The 15,023-nt window shown below is 39.4% G+C and overlaps 1 protein-coding gene and 1 long non-coding RNA gene across 20 annotated transcripts in view; one reads left to right on the top strand and one right to left on the bottom strand.

Moving 5' to 3' along the window:
- Nucleotides 1-15,023, top strand: part of Mtd (TLD domain-containing protein mustard) — a 253,295-nt gene that overhangs the window by 228,616 nt on the left and 9,656 nt on the right. The window contains exon 1 of one of the 19 annotated variants that reach the window (XM_076427946.1): nt 6,922-7,061. The exons of 17 other annotated variants lie outside the window; for them this stretch is intronic. In XM_076427946.1, the coding sequence (XP_076284061.1) occupies nt 6,996-7,061 (66 nt within the window). In that variant the 5' untranslated portion in view covers nt 6,922-6,995. Of the gene's footprint in view, nt 1-6,921; nt 7,062-11,017; nt 14,720-15,023 lie in introns of those variants that run through there. One more of the 19 variants, XM_076427947.1, reaches the window with a different exon arrangement.
- LOC143210788 (uncharacterized) lies at nt 1,387-5,804 on the bottom strand. The gene is made up of 3 exons (XR_013009339.1): nt 5,668-5,804; nt 3,300-3,699; nt 1,387-3,188 (listed from the first exon to the last, which is right to left on the bottom strand). It is a non-coding gene; the product is annotated as an uncharacterized LOC143210788 (long non-coding RNA).

Raw genomic sequence — 15,023 nt, 5'->3', positions numbered from 1 at the left:
GCAATCTATAGGTTACCCGTGCTTACAGTTTGAATAACAGTATGGGAAGGATTAGTGGCGTCTTAGGGTCATCATTAGACAGGGTATACGGGTTAATCGATTAAACAGGAATTTTAGTCGCAGAGACGCCTAACCCAGACTAGGATGGAAACGACCGAATCGGACGAGCCCTACGGAAAATGTTCCAAAAATGAAGCCGATGTTTCCGTCGTAAAATTGCCACTGCGAGGACACTGGGAAACTTTAACCTTCGTTGCCCGCTTTCCTCGGCCCGTTGCCAAGAATCCGACTTCGTACCATTAGCCAGAGGCTCGCTGCCTCTTTGCTAAAATTGCCCCGCGAACGAGAAACATGGCGCCAACACGCGACGACGCGCTGCCGAACGCGAAGTAAACATCGCATTCCTCCGGCCGATTCTTTTCCAGCTGTTGCGCGCGATTTTATTTTCGAGGGTCGTACACTCCCGCGTCGATATATGGCATAACTTTTGTAAATCCCTTCCGCGCAAACGCGGCGATACTGGACGCAGAAGTAGCGAAGCAATCCTGGAAAGCTGGTCAAGTGAACACGCAGCATGAATCTGGAAAATTTTCGTGGGTGTGTCGATGTTTGATTACTTGGTACAATACACCACTAATTAATCTCATGCGAATACACAACACTGCAAATTGGTTCCACTGAACAGCCAGCATGCATCTCTAAATTTTCGAGCGTGCGTCGATATTTGATTACTCGGTGTAATTGACCACAAATTGAACCGGGATACACAACAATGCAGTTTGGTTCGATCGAATATCCAGCATGAATCTCGAAAATTTTCGTAGGTGTATCAAAATTTGTATACTTGGGCATGTGGCGTAATTGACCGCGAATTGATCTCCAATCTTTTCCTCGTATGGGCACGCGGTAAAACTTTTCATTTTGGACGCCGTGATCGGTTCAGAATTGATTTAACACTGAAACCCGATTTAAGTGGATACGAAACATGATATACATTTTTTCCTGAATTGTTTAATCGACTAAAAATTAATCTCGTCTTAACACGCCTCCTTAAAATTGCTCCTAAAACGTACGATTCCTAGAAATTGTCTTTATGTAGATGTACATACACAGATTCTCCGAGATTTCAACAGCAGAAATAATATACAGTCGGTGTACAAAGTATTCGTACACCTTTCAAAAACTAATAACTTTTTTATAATTGTACCAAACGCGACCTGATTTTTTATAATCAATTAGAAGCATTGGTTTACGAAATGATATGCAAAAAAGATTTTCCAAAAATTATAATTTACAAGGTTACATGCAGAGTTGGGCAAATACTATGTATTTAAATACAAATACAAATATTTAAATACAAATTTTTGCCCAACTCTGGTTACATGAAAAAATAAAAAAAGGCATTTTTTAAAACATTTTTATTTGGGCCCTCAATTTAAAATATATGTTTTGTACATCTATGTTAGTTATACACATGCTGAAAATTTCATCGAAATCGGTTGACGCAGTCAATGTATGAACCTGTGGATTTTAAGCAGAAATTTATCAAAAGTCGTGTAAAACTACGATTTTCGCCATTTTTTCTAATGCCCAAATAAAGAAGGTTTTAAAAAATCCCTTTTTTATTTTTGCATGTAAATTATAATTTTTGGAAAATCTTCTTTGCATATCATTTCGTAAACCAATGCTTCTAATTGATTATAAAAAATCAGGTCGTTTTTGGTACAATTATGAAAAAGTTATTAGTTTTTCAAAGGTGTACGAATACTCTATACACCCACTGTAAACCTCGTGCTCGCTCTCGCATAAATACACAGCATAGTTTTCAATTGCTTCTATTCCACAGCATACGGTGGCAAGATAAGGGCGCTTATCGAATGTAAACAAAAACGAAGCTTTAAAAAAGTGAATAATCTCAAGTAAATATTATCCAGGGATTATCTAGGTTCAATAAACTACTCGTGATAATATAAACTGCTAGGAGTGGTACGAAGCACATCATTTTCGCAAAATGTCGCACGATGGCAGGACATGCAATTTCGTACTTGGCCAAAATAATTTATTGCAACACTGTCCTCCACTAGAAATTTTGCAAGCAGCTTATACCTGCGTATTGTGAATGTACACAAATAAAAGTATTACGGTTCATAGAAAGTACGACTCGACTGAGTAAGCAATGTTTCTAGTCAAATAAAGATAGCCTATGTGCCCTTGGAAACCCAGAAAAATTTCCACCAAACTCGTACCCGATCGGAAAATTTTAGTGCGGTTCAATTGTGACCTCTGAGCGGGTCGAACCTAATCGCACCGTCGGATGGGGCTCCATAGTAGGTACAATGCGGGCCAATCCCTCGAGGGATTAATAGGAGTCACCGTAATTTGACGCCTATTGTCAGTTTTCGACTGTACCTGGAAACAATAGAGCTCATAAACGGTGTGGAAAGTTTAACCCTCGCAAGGTAAGGTCTATGAACACATAAACAGTAAAGTGGGGTCTCTTAGTCCCCGACAAATTAATTTCATAGACAGTCTCGTTTTTAATTTTAGAGATAAAACATAACACAGGATAAAAAGTAAACAACCAGATTTAATTTTATTCATACAAAAACTCTTTCCAAAAATCTGAAGCTGGGGTCTCTCCGAGTCCCCACATTACCTGCGAAGGTTAACTATTATGAAATTATAATGTTACTGTTGATATACATAATATTATTCTTTACTTTTATTTAGTCTTTCGTGCGTTTCTTTCAGGTTTATTGCAATTCTTTAATTCAATCGCTACATACCCGAAAAAGATGTAGATGTTTATTGACTGAGCCCCGTTCAAGTTAGAGTTTCAGAACGTGATATTTATTTGGAATGGTTCAAGGTAGTGATTTTTATCAGACACGAATGTTGTTTTTCTTATTTATTTAGTCGCCGCTATCTGCGGCGCGAATGACTCATCCCAATGTATTCGCGAGAAATCTGTATCATCTGTACGCAACGAGTAGCTGAACGCATTTGTTGCGGCAAAAAAGGAAAGGCATTTCCAAATATAAATTCTCTGGAATTCCATTTCTTCGGTACAACCGAAATTTCTTCTCCTCTTCACGATTCGTTCGCTGTGGAACGTCGTTCTTCCAACGAAACGACTTTTAATAACACTGGATTTCAGAAAATTCCTTTTTTATCAACAATTACATATCCTGAAAAGGGAGATAAGTTTTGAAAAAATCACGCGCTTCAAGGTGACACAATTCTAAAAAATATGGAGATGTTAAATTTAGTCCCTAGAGTCTCGCATAAATCATACTGACAATCGTTCTTCGCGTTTCATCTGACTGATCTTTGTTTCGGTATCTGTCACCACCCTCGATAATTGTTCCACAGCAGTCTCTGGAAACCGGTCTGCATATCTTAACATTGCCATTAGCCGAAGAGAGCGGGAAAGCTGCGCGGAGCAGCTGTTTCCGTCGTGTTGGACGCACAAACCCGCCAATAGGCGTGGGTTATTAATTCTGTGACAGTAGACTACATTCCTGCGGCGATGTCGACGTATTTAATTGGCAGAGGGCTTGATCAAAAACCGGTTAGGGCTTTAAGACCAAGAAACATCCCTTTCTGCCAAGTTTCAGCCTTATACCTCGTCTGTAAGGGTAGTTACGGGATAAAACCAGTTTTTCCCTCATTTCCTCCATTCAATCGCAGCTAAAAATTCTGAAACAAATATGACACATTTACCATATCAAGCCACATATTCCAGAATTTTGTCCGATTTTTTAGTTGCAAACTCTGATCGTAAAAAATGAAAAACTTTGAGAAACGCTAAGAAAAAAGCCATTTAATATTCCCTTTCGAAAGTTCAGAGGTAATTTATTTACCGCATAAACATTCACAGCTTAATCAACTATACATAGACACGTTGCGGAAAGAAAGAATATAAGAAACTATTTGGACACTCGAGTAACACGTAAAAGTATTGGCTACGAGCAATTAATTAATAGACCGTGAAAATCCAATGAAAGTTATCGCATTTATTTTGCATTCTAGGCGGACGTGACTGTATGCACGCTGTACGTTAGTCACGTGCCGTTCGAGGCGGAATCGAGAAATCCTCGAATGTTTACTCGAGATCAATATTATAAAATTAGTAAAATCACAATGCATATAATTGACACAGGCCTACAAAACGTATTTTTGAAATTTTCAATATAAACCCACATAAAAAAGTTGTAAAATCCAACTTTCAGTATTTTTTCTACAATTCCGACCAATTGCAGTTTTCGAAAAAATTTCTTCTGTCATCCTGTAGTAAACTAATTGTTCTAGCTTCCCAAGAAAGTTTGAATCGTATAGTCCAACATTTAAAAAAGTTATCGCTTTTTTTCGAGTATTAGTGGGAGTCACTGTAGCTATGAAAATAGCTACATGCGCAGTTGTATGATCTTTTATCTATCGGTTTTTAACTACTGAAAAACCCCGTGTTTGTATTATCGAGAAATGAGAAGGCGAATCCCGCACCCTTGCAATCCTGGAAGAAGGAGTCTACTCCCTTAAGGATGTTCTGGAGGTACAATGGGAGACAAAAGTACAAGAAATTCGAAATCCATCAATATATTGGCAATGAAAGCCATTCATGAGTATATTTTTTTTTGAGTGTATTTTTTTAGAGTTTCTAGTTCCGTTTTTTCAAGGTTTAAATAGGGTTTGATGTGGAATTTTATGAATTCTCCGTAAGAAGACGTGTTAAAATGTGCAAACTTTAAGTTGCTATAATTCTTAAACGGTGCAGTGAATCGAACACAAACTTTGATAATTGCATTAATTTAGTAAGAACTAGAGGGGAGTTGTTGCTCGCTCGCTTCGCGAGTAGGGTTGTTATAGCTCGCGAGAGGGTTAGTAGTACGCATTTTATTTTAACAGACGTCGATAATGTAAATTTTTATTGAAATATTGATTAAAAGCTGCGACGTTCTATTGAAATATTGATTAAAAGCTACGACGTTCGTTTTTTTGTTGTATTGAAATATGATTCTAAAAGCACTTTTAGTTTTTCCCGAATTTTCATGTTTCCGGGCAACTTTTCCAATTTTTTTAAATGTAAAAAACCTGATTCGGACTACAACGAACGTTAAAAAAAAGATTAGTAAAATCGGTCCAGCCGTTCTCCCGTGATGTCGTGACCAAAGAACAGCATTTGATTTTTATTATATAGAAGAAGATTATATCTTGTCAAATTTTCAAAAATTTTGATGCGTTTTTATATACCTCCAGAACATCCTTAATCGCTTTTAGTGCTCGATAGGTTTAGTGTTAAGTTAAAGGTTATAAAGGGATTAGCGCGTTCACGGACTGAGCGACCAAACACAGTTTTGAAGAATCTTCCGAGCGAGCGCGGGTCTCCGGAAAAAAGAGCATACCTAATTCGGTGCTGCGCGTGATTTTCATCGAACTCGGAGGGTGGCAGCGTTCCAGGACAAAGGGCCGGGAGTCATAGGTCGAAAATACGAGGCTGAAATCACTCGAAAAACGGAGCGGACATCGCGACACATGCTCCGCGAACGGGAAGAAGGCTCGAACCGGCCGGCGAGCACGTGCTGCGCAGCACCGGATGCGCGTTGCACTCGCACGCCCCATCCCCTCTCCCGAACCGGCTTTCCCCTAGCTGCGCGGTATTATACTCACCCCGTAACCGCGGTGCTTCAGTGTTGCTTCAGTCCTCGGTGAAGTGAAGTCTGAACACGCCCCGTGGCCGATCGATCGCAAAAACGAAAACAGAGCTAGTCGAATCTGTGTTACGTTTTATACTACACGCTCCTCGACCGGAGTCGATAGCCTCTGAATCACGGACTCGCGTCGAACTCGGCCGCACAGTGTTACAACTCCGATTGCCCTTTATGTTGTTGATACAGCAACAGTGGTACCTGATTTAAGAGATTCTATCTCGAAGCGTATTTATCGCTCGCTAGGGGTGGTTTCGCGTAGAACGAACTGTTTGCGGATCTAGAACGAGGTAGAACTTTCAATTCTCGTTACTCTTTTTTACATTTTCCGAACCGCGTGATATCAGTTTCAATGTTTCTACGGATCGCGCGAAGATTAACCCTGGATAACTAAAATACGGTGCCTGGAAACGACAATTAGAAACACGAATGTAACGCGTCACTGCGCTGTAGATTTCACGCGTTTACAACAGAAATATCGATACGTTATTTTCAACTTTTTGGAGTTATTAGAGGAACGTATTTTTATTCGACTCTTATTTCTTGCAATCGGCGTGGACAACGTTTGTTTTGCATAAAAATCCTGCGACGCAAATATCCGTCTATGCATAAATTGTTATTGAATTTATTAAACGAAACATATTTTCACAAGAACTTAGTTACCTGGGGTTAACACGTTCGTTCCACTCGAACCGGAATAATATCTTCAACCCTCTGGGAACGAGTGTTGCCAGATTGGCGGCATCAGGGGTTAATGTAATTAATTCTTGCAAACAAATACTTTCAATATCTGAGCAAATCCTCGTCCGCGAAGAGCTGAAACAATGAAACTGATTTCATTTGGTTAAAATACTTGAGCGAACATCCGCGGTTGTAAATGCATTTTTAGACTGAGTTGTCGTTGTTCGCACAGCTTGGAGGATTCTGGACCGCAAAGGGTTGATATCTAGAGAAGTCTGTGCGGATTATCGGGCCGAGCATTCGCGATAATTCACCTCGAAGAGGCTGCTCCTCGTGCCAAACGTGCACTCGACGTGAACAGTACGCGAAACTTCTTCGAGCAACGTACTCTCTTCAGCATCTATTCGGTGGCCTGTAGCTTCTAGAAAGTTTCACCGAGAAAGAGAGACTCGGTGGCCTGCACTCGGCACACATGATGTAAAAGTGATTTGCACCGGTGCGAGAGTGACAAAAGACAACCGGCGGGAGAAAGAGAGAGAGAGAGAGAAACAAGACTAACACGACCGTAGAAAACAGTTTCGGGTCCGAACGTGAACGAATCTAGTCGAAATGCCGAAGCCAAAGATCCCCAACCCCATCGCCAAGCTCTCGAAGTTTCTGAAACAAAGGACGAAGGTAAATATTAGTTTTCGTTTCCATCATTTTCTCTTGCACGTCCGAATGTTGAGATGGATTTCCGACGATAAATCGTGTTTTTCACGTGGCCAGGACCTCCGATCTTGGAAACTGAGGAATTTTGTTTTTTCCTGAATGATCACGTTCTGCGTCGATAGCAGCAGTCGCTGCTTGTAAATATGTCGATTGTCTTGTTTTACGATTTAAGCGTGTGGTGCTGCGTTCTCTTTGAAATTCTGGCAAATTCTCCGATCTCTCGTGCGAACTCGAAGTGAAATTTTATTAGAGCCAGTATACGAAAAATATATTCTTCGACCACGTAATCGTCCGCAGTGATGCTAACCGTACGTTCGTGATGTTCAAACATTGAATACTTTATGTGAAAACGATAGAATCCAGCGTGGCTTTCATTGCAAAAATTTCCAACCACGTATTTGCGATTTTCGAACATTGAATACTTCATACGAAGATGAAAGAATTCAGTGCAGCATTCATTAAAAGATTGATTGTTTTAATAATTTCACCGATGTCGCTTGTACGAATCTCGAAGAAACAGAGTGCAGGCGTAGTTAACGTGAAAGTGTATATTAAGAGTGTATATAAGAGCGCTGAATTGAAACGTTTAAGAAAATGCTGAGTTCGAAGTACGCTGCGCCGCGAATGTATAAATGTGCCGGTAAATATTATGCAGAAGCACGGTTCATTGATAACAACTTTGACGTAAGTGCCAAGAGGCTTCCGTTCGTGCATTAATCTCACCAGAAAGAGACACGTTAGAAACGAGCGGTTTTTTTTAACGCAACTAGACTTGAGTTATAGGAGCTGCGCATATATAAACAGTCTGCAAAATATTAGCGGTATCTCGTTCGGAGCATCAACGTTTTAACTTTGTTGAACGGAGCTCGTTTTGCGCGGGAAAATAAATCCATTGGGTGAAAAATACGCGGCCGATCGCTCGTAAAAATATATCAGTCAGAAAAGCTTTCGTATTCACAAGGGAGATATGTATAAGCATATACGTTCGCGAGATATATCGAGACTAGAAAAACACTGTCACTCGGTTGTTTACTTCTGCAACCGGTCCTTGGCCGCGCCTAGGTCCACCTTTCACAAAATCTGGCTGCGTTCGATACACGATCCCCGCAAACTCAGCCAATCTCCAACACAGTTATGCAAAGCTCGTAACGAAGAATATCCGACGCATTAACGCTGGGCCGGGTAGGTTTATTCGTCGTTGTACAGGGGAAACAGCCAATTTTCCTGCTTCTATGGTGTTCGCCGTGTCCATTAGCTTGTCCGGAAAGTTTCTGCACAGCTCCTTTAGTACCCTCTTTTTTTACCAGGGAAATCAAATCTCGTTTCACTCGGCCGAGTCGGACGGTGTATTTTTATGCAGAAAATTCGAATGAAAACGTGTTCGCATCGTTAAGAGAAACGTCGAAAGAGGATATACAGTAAGGAGCATAACTGATTCCACACACTTTAAATCGGAACAATTTTTTTATGAATGGACCAAACTACTTCAATTTCTCTATAAGGCTAGAAGAATTAGTTTAGTAAATGATGTGTAAAAAATACGTTTTGAAAAAATGCATTTGGACGGAATTGTGAAAAAAGTCTGGTCAACTGGTATAAATTATATACCCACTGAAAATTTCATTGAAATTAGTTAATTGGTTTGCGAATTATAAACGATCAAAAGTGTTAAAAATTGAAATTTTTCAAGATTTTCGGCCTTTCTACCACTTTTGATCGTTTATAATTCGTAAACCAATTAACCAATAGAGCGTATGTAATTTATACCAGTTGACAAAACACATTTTTTAAATTTTCGTTATTGGGCCAGCTGAAAAAGTTGTAAAAATCAATTTTTAGTATTGTTTTTCACAATTCCGACCAAATGCAGTTTTTCAACTTGTTTATTAGACGTCATTTACTAAACTAATTCTTCTAGCCTTACAGAGAAATTGAAGTCGTTTGGCCATTCATATAAAAGTTATTTTGATTAAAAATGTGTGGAATCAGTTATGCTCCTTACTGTAAATATTATAGACGAATGTGTCGAAATTTTTTACAACGTAACTACCATAGATCTAAAAACGTCTAAAGTAAATTAAATTTTATCGAGCCTGTTTTGTTCACCCTTCTGCCATCGTTAGTGTATTTATTTTATACCGTGAATGTTTGTAAAATGATACGGAGTTGCGAGCCGATATTTCCGCAGGAAATTCCAGATATTGTTGTTCGATCCAGAGGCAATTTTAAACGAGTCTCTCGCCTCGTTTCTCCAATCTTCAATTCGTTCCCCTAGTCGTCTAATATGGACAAGCGAGGCTACACGTATCCTCCGGTTTTTTAAAAATAAATCACGGTCTATTCCATGCGATAGCATTAATCACTGGGCAACCGACAGTTAGTGGCATATCGTGAAATGCCCGTTTCGACGAGCGTTTGGCACTCGCTGGGACCTGGACCCGTTTCAATTCGTGGCATGCTATACATATAGCCGCCACGAGGGTTAAAATTAAGTGAGCAAGAAAATTCATGATAAGTCTGAGTGGTTCCTCGCGAGCGGACATTGTCTTTCCTCGTGCGGACGGAAAAAACGGTGCTCGAGACACCGTGAGATTTCTCTGGTTGCTCGTAATCAATTGTTGATTGATCAGGTGAGCTGTAGAATTACCTTGGGAGTGGTCCAAGATTATTCGGACGCCCGGGCAATCGCATTCATCCTCCAATGACTCATGATCTATTGCTAAAATTAATGATTGCTCGCGATTAACTCTCGAACAACGCACGATTTTTATAGCTGTGTAATTGACGATGCTTAGGACTGCTCTAATTAAAAATTTGCAATGCAACAGCCATTCATATAGTTTAATTGTCACAAATTGAGTACTTAAATAACAATTTTGGTGTTGCGGGTCAAAATAAACCCGGGAACAACCATCGGATGGTTAAATTATTAGAAGCTTAACCGCCTAGAAAACATAGAGGTATTATACTTTCACATTGACGTATTCGTGCGTTTAACTAGAACTAATGTTGAGTAGTAATTTGCATAGAATGGATGCAATATGCTTGTAGACATTAGACTTGTAAATGTTACAAGCAAAAGTTACTACGCATAACATTTCGCGGCTACGTATAAAAGTATCCGGTTCCATTTCAACTATAATTTAGCAAACAACAATTCACACTCGAGCAAATTTATATTACCACGCTTATACATATTAGCTTGCCGAGTTGTCGTTGTTGTATGCGTAAAATCTTGTTATCGAATTTTGAACCACTTCCCGATGAGCTAGGGACTTGAAACTTTAAACATAGCTCAGAACTGGATGACAATGGAATATTAAAAAACAAATTTTTTAAAAAACTGCGTTTCAAGGGGGAAAAAAATTTAATATTAACCGTCACACCCCGTTGCGTGACGCTCGGTAGTACGTTATCGCGTTCAGCGATCCCCACTCCGCGCGCTAGCGCTCCCTACTCCATCACGCGTTCCCACTCCGACTCGTCCCCACTCCACTGACCCATTTCGCTCAGTCAGCGTGGTGTTCCGTTCATTCAGATCCATTTCGGACAATTTCGGACTCCATCAAGTGACGTCGTCTCTCGGAGTTATCCCCTCATTCTATCTTGCGTTTCTATGTATATACATATATCTTACTATTTCATACCAGTATTACTATATCTTGCGTTCCATTTAAAAAAGACTAAAAAGTAGAAAATAAAAGAAGATATAAAAAAAACTTTCTAAAAACCACGCTTATATTAAAATGCACTAAGAAGGAGAAAATAATTTTTTTAGAAATTAGTGACTATAAATAAAAACGTGGAGCGCCACGCAGATTACATCAATATAGTTTAGCGCTCCACTCTTTAATTCCTTTTTAGTGCATTTTAATATAAGCGTGGTTTTTAAAAAGTTGTTTTTATGTATTGTTTTTCAGGATGAACACAGAAAAGTCAACTGGAATACGAGCTACAGACAGTCGCGAACTGTTGACGCAGAAAATGAAAAATTTTTTATCAATAATAATTTGACGAGTTCACTGTTGGCGCGCCACTTGCCGAAAGACTTCATTGTCAAGTCGAAACTGTCAGCGGCGAGCATGGTCGTGCGTTCAATTTCCCGGTCTCCTTGAATCACGCGAGGGCTCTTGGGATCGATTCAAACGCCTTTTCGAGACTTCCTCTCGAGCAATTTTTCCCCCGACGAATGTCCCACCTAATCTAGATAGAAAAAATCGAGGTCGGAAAACAGATCTATCTTCCATTAATTCTTCGTTAGGAATGTTTGTCTAGACTAATTATAGAAATCGATACGTGGAAATTCTGAACCGTAATGTTCATTCATAGGAAAAGTGACACAACCAAAAATGTTTCTAAGAGAGGTATAATAATAAATATTCCGATGCTAATTTTATAACAGAAGAAATTTTGAACTAAAATTTTGGGGAAAAATATTATTAATAATTTAACTGGATTCGGTATTTTATGAACCAGGAAAAAAATTATTTTCTCCTTTTTAATGCATTTTAATATAAGCGTGGTTTTAAAAAATTTTTTAATATATTTTGTATTTTGTTAATATATTTAATATATGTTTAGTGTTAAGTTGGTGGCAATTCTAGGTAATTTTCAAATGGCTCTCCTGCAGAATTTCCTTGTTTTGACTTATGTCAATTTTCTCATGAATGATATGACGAAATCTTACAATTTGTCAGAAACTTGTCTGAGAAGCGTGTCGCCGCGAAATAGTCGCGATTATGGCGGACGAATAGGGGGGTCGGGGTAGTTATTAACGTCAATGTGGAACGAGGCACTAAAGCAATCACCGGATATTGTCGAATTACATAATTAGGCGGACCTAACAAGGAAATCTTCCCGTGCGGTGCATTAACTTTAATAAGCCCTTAACGAATTATGCTGGTCGTCGAGCCGAGTACGCTGGCACTCTCATTCCAGCATTGTGACTAATAAATAATTTACGAAATATGATTGAGACTCCGTCGTTATATAATTCTTATACAAATCTGGTATTTCGTACCGAATTGTTGCACGTCATGGACGCGTAAATAGAAACCACATCAAATATGTGCACAAATTTTTACTGGTCAAGAGAATATTAATGTTAATTTTCTCGGAAAACGAATAATAAAGAAGGAATGTACTAATACTTGTATGAGCAAAGTTTCACTAGACTTACATCATTAATTAGATGCCAGTGATAGTGATCAATAAGGATGCGGATCTTTATGCAAAATAAAAAATGATTGCATTGATTGCAAGACACAGGAGCCAGATAGAAATTTCTTTCTTCTTTTAATTGTCTTATTAAGCTAAAATAAATACACTGATGCCCTTGAATCTTCGTAATTCGTCCACTGCTTTAAATTGCACACGCCCATTTTTGTCATAAAGGCATAAAATCCGCTGTCTAGTGATCAATAAGGATGCGTGATTAATTCTTTTTCGAATTGTTATTATGAGAGTGTAAAGAGCCACAGTCTATTGTTTATCGACATAATTAATCACAACTCGACAGAGGATCGTCGACGCAAAAATGTAAGAATAAAGAAGACTGCGAAGTTTTCAGTGAAAATGTCTATAGCACTGAAATCGAGGCGTGTCTGTTATTTTGTAATCGAGCCGTAATTCTCGTAACGAGGCGCGTTCAGTCGATCAAGGCGAATCACTGATTCTGTGTTTGCTTTAATTAACATCTTAATTAACGCGGCCTAGCAACGCAGTCTACGCGGTGGCGATCATTTGTCGTGTCTTCGCGCGAGGATCGTCCTCAACCGTGTATCGTAATGGCTCTACGCCGAGTTTCCACGTTTGGTTAATGGTTTGCAAATGCTAATGCGGCTCTGTTGTATTATCTTGACATTAAGAGGCTTCGCAGTCTCCAATTTGCATTCGCACACTCGCCGGATCCGATTTGATCCGATGTTTCGATTGATTTCCTCGGGTGGAAAAGTTCGATCGTTAGTCGAATTAGCTATCGAATGGTAGGACGATTAAACTCTTCTTGTCGCAGCGATGTGCAATTATTAGGAGGTCTGGTAGTGTAAAAACGACTGAAACCTTCGGGTGAACATACTAAAAAGATTTAGGGACATCAGTGTATTAGTTTCAGCTGTAATTAAATAAAGGTCTGCAGTCTAATAATTACTTCCATGCCTGTGATCAATTTTGAAATCACATCACTTGAAATATGAGTTCATTGGATAATTGTGACATTGTTCTTCGAAATTATTAATTATTTTCTGTTGACAAAGCTGAAATAACGAAGTATTGAAATAAAATACTATTTGAAACTGAAGATATTCTTATGTTCAAATAAAATTATTTCAAATATTATAAAATTTGCCCAGGTCTAATCGAGACGTGTGGTTACATGCTTACATAACGAAGATATTTCGGTGTTCTGTTTCTCGCGAATCACCCTGTATACCCAACTTGTTTTTACGGGTACAATCGGAATTATACAGCAGAGCCAAAGACCGCGGCAGAGCTGGAGTGTTATACGAAAAGAAGTAACTAAGCGGGTGATTTCTTTGTCGGACGGTCGATTAGGTTCGAGAAAGGGCAGAAGTTAGCCGACGGATCGTTTCGATCCCCTCCTCGTGGCGTTCGCTACAAACGCATGAAGCCCGCAGGTCTATTCATTAGAGAGGAGACTCGGTTTCGTCGTGTCCGTTTCGAAAAACCGCGTGCTCCGTTCCGGGTTTCTTGCTTGCCCGTCCAATTACCGTCGGCTCCCTCGCGTTTCCATGGAATCCGAAATTAAGGACACGGGTTTTACGAGCGGCCGTCCGATGGAAAACCAGAAAACGAGCCTTCGGAAGCTACTTCCCGCGACTTATTACCGTATCATCGTAGCCGGCGAACTTCCGTCGAAGGCCGATCGAGAATAATACCCTCGAGGCCGAGTCCCTCGAAATACCCGGTGGAATTTGCCCGTACTTGACATTAAACAGCGCTCAGAGGGCTAGGAAGTTGACTTTACTTTTTCTCTTTGCTCGCCTTTTTCTTCCCCCCTTTTAAAAGAATTTCTCGGTCTCGCCAGGAGATCGGCTCAAATCTCGCCAGTTCTCAACGATTCGTCAAATCGGTTGGGTCTCCAATAGAATCACTCTTCTTTTTCTTATTATTCTCCGATAATATTAAACTTTTTTGTGAAAATACTATTCTAAAATATTCTAATATTATTCTCCAATAATATTAAATTTTTTTATGGAAATACTATTCCAAAATAATTTAATATCATGAAACTTTACTTTTCTGATTGTCGAGCTCCCCACTTCAACAAATAATTTTTATTTTCTATTCGAAGTCGAGCGATTACCGTGAGCTATTGGAATTTTCCAAGCGACGTTGGCAGACCCTCGAGTTAGAGTCGCGTGCGGGAAAACTACAGTTTAATTTGATGCTCTTTCGTGAAGTGTGTAACGCACGAAGTGTGACTGATCGTAATTAGACAATTGGGGAAGTTTTGCGAGTGAAGATATCGAGGATCGGGCGGAAGGTCAGTTCGCGGAGTTTCAATTCGCCGTGCGTGCCATAACAAATTAGCCGTCGTTATGTTCGCGGATCCTTGCACAACGGTTGGCTACCTGTTCCAGCAGTCGTCCAGAATGCTCTCGGTGAGACAATAAAATTCGATTACATGTAACACCTGAGTAATACGATTATTGGCCTGTAACGATATCTTGTGTAACGCGAGACACGCGTTCGGCCTGAAGGCGATAGGGTATTATGATTACTGCACAACACAATAAAATTAAAATGTTAATTAATAATAGGATTATTCGTAATGGAATCAAGACGAAATGATTCATAATAGAATCAACATGTTTATGGTCGAGATACAAATCTTTCCGCTGGGATAACAATAACAGATTTAGATATATTAATTATTGTGATTAGAATAAAGAACTCGAACGTGAA

The sequence above is a fragment of the Lasioglossum baleicum genome, chromosome 7 (assembly GCF_051020765.1).
Source record: "Lasioglossum baleicum chromosome 7, iyLasBale1, whole genome shotgun sequence".
Classification (NCBI taxonomy): Eukaryota; Metazoa; Arthropoda; class Insecta; order Hymenoptera; family Halictidae; genus Lasioglossum; species Lasioglossum baleicum.
Note: the sequence above shows the minus strand (reverse complement) of the source record. Positions and strands in the feature narration are given on the sequence as shown.